The sequence below is a fragment of the Neolamprologus multifasciatus genome, chromosome 1 (assembly GCF_963576455.1).
Source record: "Neolamprologus multifasciatus chromosome 1, fNeoMul1.2, whole genome shotgun sequence".
NCBI classification, from domain to species: Eukaryota; Metazoa; Chordata; class Actinopteri; order Cichliformes; family Cichlidae; genus Neolamprologus; species Neolamprologus multifasciatus.
In genome coordinates, this window is record NC_140439.1 from 33,894,132 (window position 1) to 33,906,486 (window position 12,355).

General features: G+C 39.6%; 1 protein-coding gene and 1 long non-coding RNA gene across 3 annotated transcripts in view; one reads left to right on the top strand and one right to left on the bottom strand.

The window, feature by feature from the left end:
- LOC146526129 (uncharacterized) overlaps positions 1 to 5,245 on the bottom strand; it is a 188,479-nt gene extending 183,234 nt beyond the window's left edge. The window contains exons 1-2 of the long non-coding RNA XR_014874610.1: positions 1,457 to 5,245; positions 731 to 886 (exon numbers count right to left, since the gene is read on the bottom strand). This is a non-coding gene — a long non-coding RNA (uncharacterized LOC146526129). The remainder of the gene's footprint in view (positions 1 to 730; positions 887 to 1,456) is intronic.
- Positions 5,246 to 6,024: 779 nt separating this feature from the next.
- On the top strand, positions 6,025 to 12,090 carry LOC146526136 (COUP transcription factor 2-like). Of its 2 annotated transcripts, none has more exons than XM_085163060.1 (3): positions 6,025 to 6,553; positions 7,758 to 8,282; positions 10,313 to 12,090. In XM_085163060.1, the coding sequence occupies exons 1-3, from the start codon at positions 6,025 to 6,027 to the stop codon at positions 10,585 to 10,587; spliced, it is 1,329 nt and encodes a 442-aa protein (XP_085019186.1). In that variant the 3' UTR covers positions 10,588 to 12,090. The 2 variants fall into 2 exon arrangements, with proteins under 2 accessions (XP_085019186.1, XP_085019251.1); XM_085163125.1 differs by having other exon boundaries at positions 6,025 to 6,523.
- Positions 12,091 to 12,355: the final 265 nt, after the last annotated feature.

The window sequence follows — 12,355 nt, forward strand, 5'->3', positions numbered from 1 at the left end:
ATTACAGTTAAAATCTATAGTAATTACTCATTAACGCAGATGTTTTCTGATGTAAACTGACTAAAAGATTACAATTTTCACTGTATATAACGTTGACTTGTGCATATAAAACTATGGGGTAAATAAAGTCAGAAGTAAAAAAGTAAAAGTAGATAAATTTGAATTTATAAAATGGTAAGCAGAGTTTGACTTAAAGCACGAGACACGAGAGAGATAAAGTGCAGACCAAGGTGTTTATTCATCAACATTAAAGATTTAACTGAATCTTCATTGAGGCTAAATGATCTTTTGGATCAGAAAGATATTTAGAGCTGTATTAGTTTTTTATGTTTTCATTTAAAAAAAAAAAAAAAAAATTGTCGTCACAAAATTTCTCTTTGTGACAAAATTACATAAAATGCGCAATTTGATCACATTGCTAAAGAAGCATCTCAGAAATATGTAGATCCAGAACTAGATCAAGCTCTAAAAATGAATCACTTCTAAGTTGAGCTGAACCTCACCTCTGGTAAAGTCTTCCTCAAGATCAGTACCAAACTTCTAAACAACCCTGTTAATAAACAAACGAAAGCAATCCTACGTCCTAAGGTAACTAAAAGCACTGTTAACCACAAGTCTCATGGGGTCATAGCAGCAGCCCTTTCAGACTGCCACTGATTAACCCATGAACTGAATGTGATATGATTTGCTAAATTAGGCTATAGAAACAGAGAAAAAATCTAAGATGCACAAATAATAATAAAAATGCACAAAAACATCACACTTAAGTATATTATCTTAAAGTAAACTTTGAATTATGTCTTCATCCTCTTCCATTCCACTTAATTAACCACTTAGTGCCTCCACCCGGACATTAAGGTGTGCACAGCCTATTTGGCCTTAACACCTGAAAAACAAAACACAACAATGTAAGAAACTCATCATATTATTGCCCTCATTATCCATGACTTTAGAGACTGGACAATAAAAATATTTTGTAATGGCATAAACAAACCTGTCAAACTAATTATGCGATCCTTTTATTCGACAGACCTCTATCAGCATCATCTGAAAGGCTACCAGCAAATATGCCTCAAATTTTGTGCTTAAATATTAAAATACTGTAAAATGTTACAATAATAATACAGTCATCTTTAGCTCTCTTATGCATAAACAGGTCAGAAATGTGTGTAGTCCACATTAAAAGGTTTGACTAAAGCATATGTCTTGTTTAAAATGCTATCTTATTTGATCAGTTTCAAAACTGTTTACAGTTCAAAGCTGAGTTGAATGTGATTCTATCATTTACAAAGCAATGTGGGTTAATCTCATACAAGATAATGAGTGCTAGTCTGAGTGAGGTCAAAGGTTAAGTAGGATTTTGTACAATTCCTAATGAGGATCCCAACATTTCGCCAGGATGAATCTGTTCATGAGTGAGACGAGCGTTAGCGGTGCGTTATAACTGCACACTGACCTGTAGCACAATGTGTCTCTCAAGCATGAAATCCACCTCATGAAGAATTCTGCAGTGGGCCTGAAGGAGTCTGAGGTCAGCTGTCTGGGGTTAATAAAAGGTGAGAGATGGTTTAGCGGTCACAGGTGAAGCAAATGCTGTGCCGTGTTAATCTAACTCACTAACTATTGTTGCTCTCTGACCAGGATGTGAACCGGCTAAAGAGCCTAAGAGGTACCAGCTTTGTTTCAGTGGCTGCCAAGGTTCACAGCAGGATGACAACCTACAGGCTCTCTTTACTGTCCAGCATCTATTACCAGAGACATAAACACAAAAAGGTTTTAGTCACTAGTTACTGTAAAAATTACAATTGCTATAAATGATAATGTAAGATACTGATTTTAATATTAATTGTTGCTCCGGTTCAACAATCTATAGCAGAAACTTCCTTGTTCTTTAACTGTAACATGCATGAAAATCAACTTTTGCTCATTTTTTAAATGTCTTGCTTTACTAAGTAAAACTTTGTTGTTAACACTTCTTATTATAGTTTAATTTAATATGTAAAATTCAGTAAATGTCTAGTGTACATCTGCTTATTCACAGAAACTTGATTCCCACTGTATTCAGGTTAAAACCTCTAGAAATTCTACTCAAGATGAAGTTGTTCTGTGTGTTTTACAAGTGTCAGAAAAGTTGGATGTATTCTCAAAAATAAAATTTAAAGCAAACTAATTGTGACAGGTTTGCACTTTAGACACTTCCCACACAGTTGCAGTCAGAAGAGTCACAGGGATCATATTCTCTGTATTCTCCGGAGCTTACTATGATTTTTTGGTGTTAATTGTTTTCTTTTAACAAGAACACATTGAGCTTATTTTGCAAGATTGTAAGTAATGATGAGAGAGAGATGATGAGATAGCCTTTATTTGTCAGTTGCAGGTCTTTTGCCCACAACCGAGATGACAGACCTTGCTGACCGTACATACAATACACAAACATCACATTGGGGAGACAGGTCAGGCTAGGTAGCGAGGAAAAAAACATCGAAATGTATAACACAAAAGGATAATACAGGAATGCACAGATATCAACACACAATAGCACAATAAACACAGACAAGCAACATGGGAAAGTGTTCCAGTGTGTACATCTGATCTGGGACCGCTGCGATCTTCGACTGCGCCTCCAGCTGACCCGATGTCCACATCAGAGGGGAGGTAAGTTATCAGATATAAAATTCTAGGTTGTTGATAAGTTTGATAAATATAAGGTTGAAACTTGTGTAATTGGATTCGGTTTCTTTTCAGAAAAATCTGGTTAGGCACAAACTGTGATTAATTCTTCATTAGTATTTAAACAATCAAAATATCACAGGGATATAGGGACTACCCTTTCAAATAAAAGTGGATGCACATTTATTCCACATAATTAAATAACTGGTAGAAGCTTGTTGTAATAATTAATTTGCTTTCCGCTCACAAAATGGCAAATGTTTTTCTTTCCCAGAAATCATGCTGATGCTCATGTATATTTCACTTTTGAACTTGGGACTGGTTATATGCTGACCATAACCTTTTCTCCACATGCACAATCCCTTTGTTTTTATTTTATTCTGATTAATTTTTAAATATTTACGTATTTTGCCTCACCCAACCACATCCACACAACTACACATTTCACTTTGCTGTGGGTACAGTTCAAATATTGAGTTGTTATTTTGCAGGTAAATTGGACAATTTGATTTGCAATGGTTTGTTTCTACATCATGGCCTCCAGGTCAGGTCATGACATTTCGGAATCTGCACACTTACACACAGTCACTGCTAAAACACAAACAGAAGACATCCGCTGCAGGATCTGAAAGGCTACTGTGCACTTTTAGCTCACAACCATTAATCTTGTTACCGTAATGACTTTACACCACACCCATTCACTGCCAAAGCTGAGAATACTACCGGATATCCCTACAAGACTATAATGTGTGCTTTTCTAAACTCTCTCTTGGTCAAGTAATTCCTTGACAATACGCTTCATCATACTCACTGCTGAACGTAGTTTTCTCACGTCACATAAACTCATCAACCACCTTCACACTATATTTTATTCAGATTTTAGCTTGACCAATGTTTGTCATGTTCAGAATTATAAGAGCAAAATTTCAGTAAAGTGACATCAAGCTTGCATTAGAAAAATTCTGCAGATTTCTGAGCAGGAAGCCAGAGCTGCCTCCCACTGCACTGCAAACAGTCATATCCTGGTGGTTTTGCCCACACAGCAGGTCTCTCCTGGCCAAACTCTCCCTCATTTTGTTTCCAATTAGCTCGCTTTCAGCTCCCCCACTGGTGATAAGTCATAAAGGGCGCCAGATCACCAAAAACAGGAGGGATTTATCATCTGTAAACTCCTAAATCTGTGATTAATATTAACCGGACCCATCATGAGGCAGAGCGGGGGAGGGGAGAGGTCAGTGAAATAAACAGTGTGAGGGAATGCATCATCCACATCCAGTGTGGTAAACACTTTAGCCTTGACCTTCCGCTGCTGATTGGTATTGGACATCAGCCGTGTGTTTTGTTAGCAGGCGGGGCAGGGCTTGTTTTGTGTGCGAGCAGTCGCTGGATGACTGCAGCTCTGGCCGTTAGGAAGAACGTGACAGCACACTCAGCCTCAGGACTCATGGAGCATGAGTCAACGGTGAAATGGCCATACAGACATTTTTACATGGCACTGACTTGCCATCAAAGACATCCATGGACATCAGACTGATTCCATTTGAGAAATCCACAAGAAATGAAAAGAATGGTTGTGCTACACGTAAATACACCAAAATCAAACAATGCAACTGTATGGAGACACACAGCAACACTGTATTTAAAACCATACTCAAAGTCACTGAATCTACTCTGAAAAATGCAGTAGCTTTATGGATATCAAGTAGCGTATACTCCAATGCAGCTGCTCTGAGTGAAATTCAATAGATCATGAACATGAGAGACAGAAAGGGCAGAGGCACACGTGAAGGTGTCATCTCTTCAGCTAGACATGTAGCCACTGGTTTTCATTGTATTATTGCTATTTGAGGAGGGATAACATCAGTTTATTTATTCGGTTTGTTTCATTTATATTTAGAATTGATTTTACAGCTTGTGCTAAAACAATCCTTTTTGTGTGTTTATACTGAGCATTTCACAACAATCTTTTTACAGTAGATCTGCACTGGAAGTCAGGATGTTTAGCAAGTTTACTGATGAAAGCTAAAAGTCCAATATGTATCTCACCCATACATAAACTAACTTGTCAACTTTCTCTCTCAAGAAAGAAAGAAAAAAAAAGAAAAGGTTTTAGTAATTTCTAAAAATGTCTTCTTATCTGATTAGTCATTTGGCGTGAGTGGGTGATTATGCGATTACAAAGTCCATAAAGTGACTGCAGCTAAGACAGGGCAGAGGAGAGGTGCATTAAATGTATTATTTATAAAATAAATGTTTAAAATTGATCTCTTTTTGTGAGTGAAGTGGATCTAAAAAAGGGAATTTTTCTGCGTAATTTACTGACGACACTAGGTGGCATCAAATAACTGCATTTAGGATCTGAATTGGCCCCTTCAGGGTCTTCGCGGGCAGAAGCAGCCTCTTTATGTAGTATAACATGAGTACTCATAATATACATTATGGGTGATATGATGCAAACTGTGGTTCGACAGATTCGCGGCAAGTAAGTAGTCATAGCGCAAAAAACAAAATAAAACAAACAAAAAAAAACGTTCGTGTGCGCACACATGAGAGAGAGAGAGAGAGAGAGAGAGAGAGAGAGAGAGAACGCGCGATTGGACAGAGGGGAAAAACAGAAAACATAACAGGGAGGATGTGAACTCTTACCCTCTTTAAAGTCAGCTGAACCCCCGCACTGCTGCTCCGAGACCAGCTTCTCCACGCGTTAACTCCGCCCCAAACCCGCGTCACCGATTCACAGCCGGTGACGTGCGGGCGCATCACTCTCCTCCTCCGTCCCGGAGCAAAGCATCGTCAAAATCAACATCCATCACTCCCCCTCTTTGACTCTCTCTCTCTCTCTCTCCCCCTGATGTCTTTTTAATGTAACTTCTTACTGATCGGGAGAGCAGGGAGCGTCTGGAAAGCCTGGTCGCGTGACTCCATCTCTAATGAAGGATCTGCTCGCACGGCATTCTGTTTAAAGCTGGACACACAGAACAGAAAGGATCAGATTGTATATTTTGGGGATAACGTTTCCTCCCTGCGTGGATGGCTCCGTCTTTATTTTCCCTCCTCTGTGGATGCTATAGCGCACTATGACGGTTTGAATGAAGCTGTCTTTTTGGATTTTGTCCGCGCCCGCAGCTGCTTCTGGGTGACTGCTCAATCTTCACTTGTGAACTCGTTTTAATTTTCTGCCGTTATCCTATGAGCTCTCTTTTATTTATTTTATTTGAATTTATATTTCGTTTCGTCAAACAATGCCGCAGTTTCCCATGACTGTGTATTAGCTATTGATGCCGACAGTAAGTGTGAGTTAATTATCGCGTAAAAACGAAGTTGGGCGCAAAAAAAGTTTTGGAGAAAGTCGAAATGGCGATGGTAGCGTGGAGGAACACCGAGGCGGTCGGGGACTCTCAGGGGACTCTTTCCTCCCCGGTGTCCCAGGTTGCACCTCTGTCTCTGCCCGGAGAGCTGACGGGACACATGAACCCGGCGCCTTCTCTGGAAATACCCCAAACAGCAGCTGCACCTCAGGGAGCACCGCCGCCCAATCCGTCCGGCAACACCGTCGCGACCACCACCAACAATAACAACAGCACCTCCTCTTCCTCCTCCTCCTCCTCCTTGTCCATGGACAAACAGCAGAGCCAGCAGATCGAGTGCATCGTGTGCGGGGATAAATCCAGCGGGAAGCACTACGGACAGTTCACATGCGAAGGATGTAAGAGCTTCTTTAAACGCAGCGTCAGGAGAAACCTGACCTACACCTGCAGGGCCAACAGGAACTGTCCCATAGACCAGCACCACCGCAACCAGTGCCAGTACTGTCGCCTCAAGAAATGCCTCAAAGTCGGCATGAGGAGAGAAGGTACGCGCTGGCATCAAACTGTTATTACTGGTACTATCACGTCCATCACACTTTCACATGCAGCACTCTTTTATGTTTGAACGCATATCTGCCCCATACTCTAGTTGTGTGGATGCTACATATGTGTAGCCTAGCTTATGTTTACATATTTCTTTGTGGACCCAGGAGCCTTACCATCGGCACATGTTGCCTTTGTCCGGGGTTTGACACTAGGGATATTTTATTCATTTAATAATGTCTATATTTTTTTTAAAAAAATACGGGGTGTATAATTATTTATTTTGTCTGGGGTACTATAGCTTTATCTTGTGTAGACCTCAGTGTGTAATATTACACATTATTACAGATGTTCCCGTTAGCATCCTGTAGCATGTTGGGTGCACTATTGTTGCTCCCCTTCCGCTTTATGTCCATCATCCCCGGTGAGTGTGAGTCTGCAGATGCTTTAAATGTCAGGTGTTCACATTCGGCAGTAGATATATTTAACTTTAGTTTCAGTGCCTTTTTTTTTCGTTTAAATTGTAGCCATAAAAATGTAAAATACATTTTTAAATGATGTGCGCGTGCGGACCATGTGTGTCTGCTCTTATTCATTATGCATGCTTTTCATATACAGCACTAGGCCCAGACCGCAGCCTACACTAGCCTACTAAGCCTACAAAGCCTACTGCTTTGTTGTCTAAATGTGAAAGTTTATTAAAGTTTAGCCTATTAGAGATTTCACCGCCAAAAAATAAATAATTAAGTTACAATAAGCCTACTCACGTGATGATATTAGAGAGCATTAACTGAAAATGGAATCTGGGCTGTCAGCTGGAGCAATTATACATTTGAAACAAAAAAAAATGCAACGCTACTGAATACCCAGAAACACGCTGGGAAAAAGAAAAGAGGAGGGAAAAGGAAAAAGATCTCACACGCCATTATCTGCAGGTTGTGCTCCAGATCTCCCAACACCGAGCTGAATGTGACATTTCTTTTCAGGAGCTGTCCACAACACTTATCCATGTCCACTTCTGAAGAGCCAGCCAACCATAAGCTAGCTCACCACTGACATTAGAAAGGAATCCCAGCCTAATCTGACTAAAATAAGCGCGAGATTTTAATTCACATACGCTGTCGTAAATGACGTCCCGTGCGTGCTGTCTAGTTTTAGGGTTCTTTAAATGTCATCTGCGTTGTTTTAATCGCCTTCTAGCGTGATGTGGTATTTCTGCCGTTTCTTTTCTTACAGCTGTCCAGAGAGGCAGGATACCAACCCAGTCATATCACGGCCAGTTTGCTCTGACAAACGGGGATCCTCTGCAGTGCCACTCCTATCTGTCGGGGTACATCTCTCTGCTGCTGCGGGCCGAACCCTACCCGACCTCCAGGTTTGGCTCTCAGTGCCTGCAGAACAACAACATCCTGGGCATTGAGAACATCTGCGAGCTGGCGGCTCGGATGCTCTTCAGCGCTGTGGAGTGGGCCCGCAACATCCCTTTTTTCCCGGACCTGCAGGTGCCGGACCAGGTGGCCCTTCTTCGCCTCACCTGGAGCGAACTGTTCGTCCTGAACGCCGCCCAGTGCTCCATGCCCGTCCACGCCGCCCCGCTACTGGCCGCTGCTGGTCTCCACGCATCCCCAATGTCTGCTGACCGGGTGGTGGCCTTCATGGACCACATCCGGGTCTTCCAGGAGCAGGTGGAGAAGCTGAAGGTGCTGCACGTGGATTCGGCGGAGTACAGCTGCATCAAGGCCATCGTGCTGTTCACCACAGGTAAACATTACCTTTTCACCCGCACACACGCTGTGGCTGACATTTTAGCGAAATCACGCAAGCTTAAAATCGAAGGAGAATTGTGCCGCCACCATCACGAAGAAAACAACCGCTATCAAAATTAAAATCCTAATTTAATTAAATAAATTATTTTCCAAATGTAGAGAAAACAAAATTAATGCGAGAACGTTACTTAAAAATCGCCCGAAAAACGTAGGAATAAATATTTCCAAAAAAAACAACAGAAAATCTTCTAAAAATAATTTTACAGATTTTTTTTTTAAAAATTGCTCGTGGCATAATAGTTTGCATAACACTCAGTAACTGTGCGTTCGGGGTGGGGGAGGGGGGCTAAAAAGAAAAATACAATAATTTGTATTAAAACTCTGAAACACCTTAAAAGCAAAATCTATATAAAATAATTTTTTTGCAGATTTTAGTATGATCATAAGTCTGATGATCCTCTGATATCGTTATAAACGGTCATTAAAAAAAAGGAATACAAATCATATATGTTGGATTTGCTCTAGCAAAGTACTCCCTTTAAACTTGAGCCAGCTGCTTTACCTCTGATAGAATTCATAGTGAACTTAAATGACCTCATACAGTTGTCAGATCTTGAAGCAACAGTTTATCTGCATTAAAATAATACCGAAGAGGAAGCGTGAGTGAGTGAGTTTGATGGTCTTAAAACTGCTTCAAATCCTTACAGCCCTTAAAATATGAAATACTTTGCCCGAATAGGTAATGCAAATAGAAACAGAGCTTTGAGTTAAACATTTATATTCCACTGCTGCTTCACATAAAAAGTGCCTCAGCAGAGTGATTTATTAAAATAAATAAATAAATAAATAAATAAATATATATATATATATATATATATATTAATTTCAAGTGAAAAAAATTTTTTCAGGCTTAAAATTTAGTGGGGGTTTTTTAATTTAAAAAAGAAAATTTTTATATTTAAATCTTGCCACTGTTTTAAAAACGATCATAGTATGTAAATGTAACTGCATAATACATTTTATTCTTTATATCTTTAAATTTGAAAATATCTTCATAAATAAGCTTTTCTTGTACGGTTCATAAAGCAGTGGGAACTATTAGTTGACTTTGCAATGCAAAATGTATGCCAGTTTCTTCACAACCTTTTAGATGACAGAGTGATGTTTGGTTGTTAGATTGTGAGTGGGTTCAAAAGGACAAGTAGCAGCAGAGTAAAAAAATAAATAAAAGAAGGTTTCCTATTGGTCTATTTTAGTCCCCGTGAGCACATGTGAGCACATGTGAGCACGTGCCTTTTAAACTGGGACAGTCCTGCTTTAACCCCTGTTTCCAGCTAGCTTGCAGTTTTACAGTATAGACAGAAGAGTCTGGTGTGCGTTGAAATGCAAATTATTCAGAACAATCAATGTTCTTGCCGTGCTTCCTTCCTTTTGTCTGTGCCCTGAGTATTCTTTTTTTTGATTGGATGAGAGCAGTGGCACCATTGTTGATCCCAGATGGCATCAGATTGACAAACCTCAACTATTTGCCTATATGTTTTATTTTCAACCTGCCACTGCGCTCTTACAGTATCCAATTTGACATTTTTAAACCTCTACATTTACCCAACCATGTCTGACTAACTAGTTTATTGGGTGTTCTGTGTTGATGGTTGATGGTTCTGATACCATCTTAGTGAGGTTCACTCAAATCTGTTTACAAAGTGATAAAATATTTAAATGCGTCCACTAATATTCGGCATTCTGCTGCCCTGACCTCTTCTAATGTCTTACCCAGGGTTTTAAATAATATCAGTAAATAGTAATACCTACAGATTTTTGTTTTTTCTGGTGCTTTTTTGACTTTCGATCACTGTAACTTTTCATCTAACTCCACATTCAGACTGTACCATCGCGAGTTTTGGTGATTTTGTATTAACACTGAATAAACGTGAAACTGAAGTATTTTTCAGATGCCCAGTTGAACCACTGGTCCTGACCTCTTCTCTTCTGCCTATTTGTTTCTGTGTTACATTCTCTCTGTAGATGCTTGTGGTCTATCAGACGTGGCCCATGTGGAGGGTCTCCAGGAGAAATCACAGTGTGCTTTAGAGGAGTATGTGAGGAGCCAGTATCCCAACCAGCCTAACAGGTTTGGGAAGCTGCTGCTTCGCTTGCCTTCCCTCCGCAGCGTCTCTTCTTCTGTCATAGAGCAGCTTTTCTTCGTCCGTCTGGTGGGGAAAACACCCATAGAAACTCTGATAAGGGACATGCTGCTTTCTGGTAGCAGCTTCAACTGGCCTTACATGGCTATTCAATAGAGAATAAAAGCTGCTGTGGTGCTACTAAGGTCAGGAAGGGTCCCACTTTTCAAATCAAGTCATTTCAAATAGTAAAATCTCTGTTGATTTAAACAAGAGAAAAAACTGCCAGTGAAATGAAATTCTCTAAAGTATCTTAAGGGTAAAAATGTAATTTAATTTGCTTTTTTCATCATACCGGAGGTATTAGCTGCCTTATTTTCCATTATGCCCCTGCACTTTTAAAGGGGTCCATAAAATGCAGGAAATCTACCAACGACGAAATGATCTGACCGCACTGGCAGAAATTTTCACTTGTTTAAAGGGAACTAATGTCATTAAACGAAATGACTGGTTAAGATGGACATCTTTTTGCAGTGTGGTGACCTCTCACAGTCTATGGTTTTTGGGATAACAAACAATATTTATTGGACCTGTGTGTATATTTATCGTGCTTGTAAATTATGTTTTGGATCCTTTTTGTTTTCTTTTTTTTCCCTTTTTCTTTTTTTTTTTAAATGTTTTACATATTTTTACCCCAGCTAGTGAGAAAACTGCAGGGATCGTCTTGTGTTGATCTGTTTTTTGTTGTTGTTGTTGTTGTTGTTTTCATACCTTCCAGACATAGCACTTTGGACTAAAGGAACATTTCAGAAAGATTTAATATGATTGTTTGAAACCCGACTTCTTCTGACTTCAACTTTTTTGCTCGGTTGCATAGAGACAGAAAGGTGAGATTGATGCTTTGTTTTAGTTACTTTGTTTTCTTATTCTGGTTTCCTTATTGACATGCAAAGAATGAGAACAGCAAAAACATTTGAGAACTGCACTTCTCATGCTCAGTGTTCGGTTGCGCCAAGCGTTAGTCATCTCTTGGCTAATACGATTATTTCCCTTTTGCCATAATGTTCCAGTTAAACTCTTTAAAATCCTTTTTCAAAGCAATTTATCTCTCCCGGATTTTTGTCACACTTCATCTGTTTTTTTCTCATCTGAACTGAGAGGCTAATCATGGCGGTGAGCTGACTGTTGGATAGCTTAATCCAATGTTTTTTTATATTTAGAGGGGTTAAAGTCCAAATCATATTCCCCCGTGACAGGTAAGAAGAACACGAATGACACTATGAGATTAAGGACAAATGCATTACCAAATACTTCTAATGAATTTATGTTTCCTGGACTTTTACACTGACTTCCTCAGAGATTTTTAAGAGCACTGGGTCTATAATAACTACAATCTCTTAATTTCCCAGGCCAAGAAACAAATTTATTTCAGTATAACTCATGCATTAATGAGCCCAGGCCACTTAACGGCACAACAGACCACTGCAGGGTATTGCTGAATTTAGAGTGTATGTGCATGTGTGTGTGTGTGTGGGTGTGTGTGTGTGTGAGTGTATTTGTGTTTACTTCTTTTTGACAACCACTCTGATGTACTGTGAAAGCATATTGGTTAACATATTGGTACCGTATTAAATTATAACTCAAGATTTATAAATAAAGTGTATTTGCTTTATTTCGTCATTTCAGCTCAACGGTGTTCATGTTTGTCACCTTTCAACAGGAATCAAGTGTGTTTACACAAGGGAGCGCATTCATTTTAATTTTGATTTTTTTTTGTACTGCAATGGAGTAAGCAAACGTAAGCCAAGTGGAGTCTGTCTGGTGTTCTGGAGCCCATTTCTTACTATAATATTGTCACTAATTGGGCGTTTTAATCAAACTAATTGCTTCGACTGACAGTGACAGCTTTATGTGAATGTCAGGTTGTATTTACATTTGCCTTATT

What these genes read in the sequence shown, in the direction of transcription:
- LOC146526136 (XM_085163060.1), top strand. Translation starts at nt 6,025, where the DNA reads ATGGCGATGGTAGCGTGGAGGAACACCGAGGCGGTCGGGGACTCTCAG. An exon ending in GCATCAAACTGTTATTACTG is followed by an intron (nt 6,554 to 7,757) that starts GTACTATCACGT and finishes CTTTTCTTACAG; the next exon opens with CTGTCCAGAGAGGCAGGATA. An exon ending in CATCGTGCTGTTCACCACAG is followed by an intron (nt 8,283 to 10,312) that starts GTAAACATTACC and finishes TTCTCTCTGTAG; the next exon opens with ATGCTTGTGGTCTATCAGAC.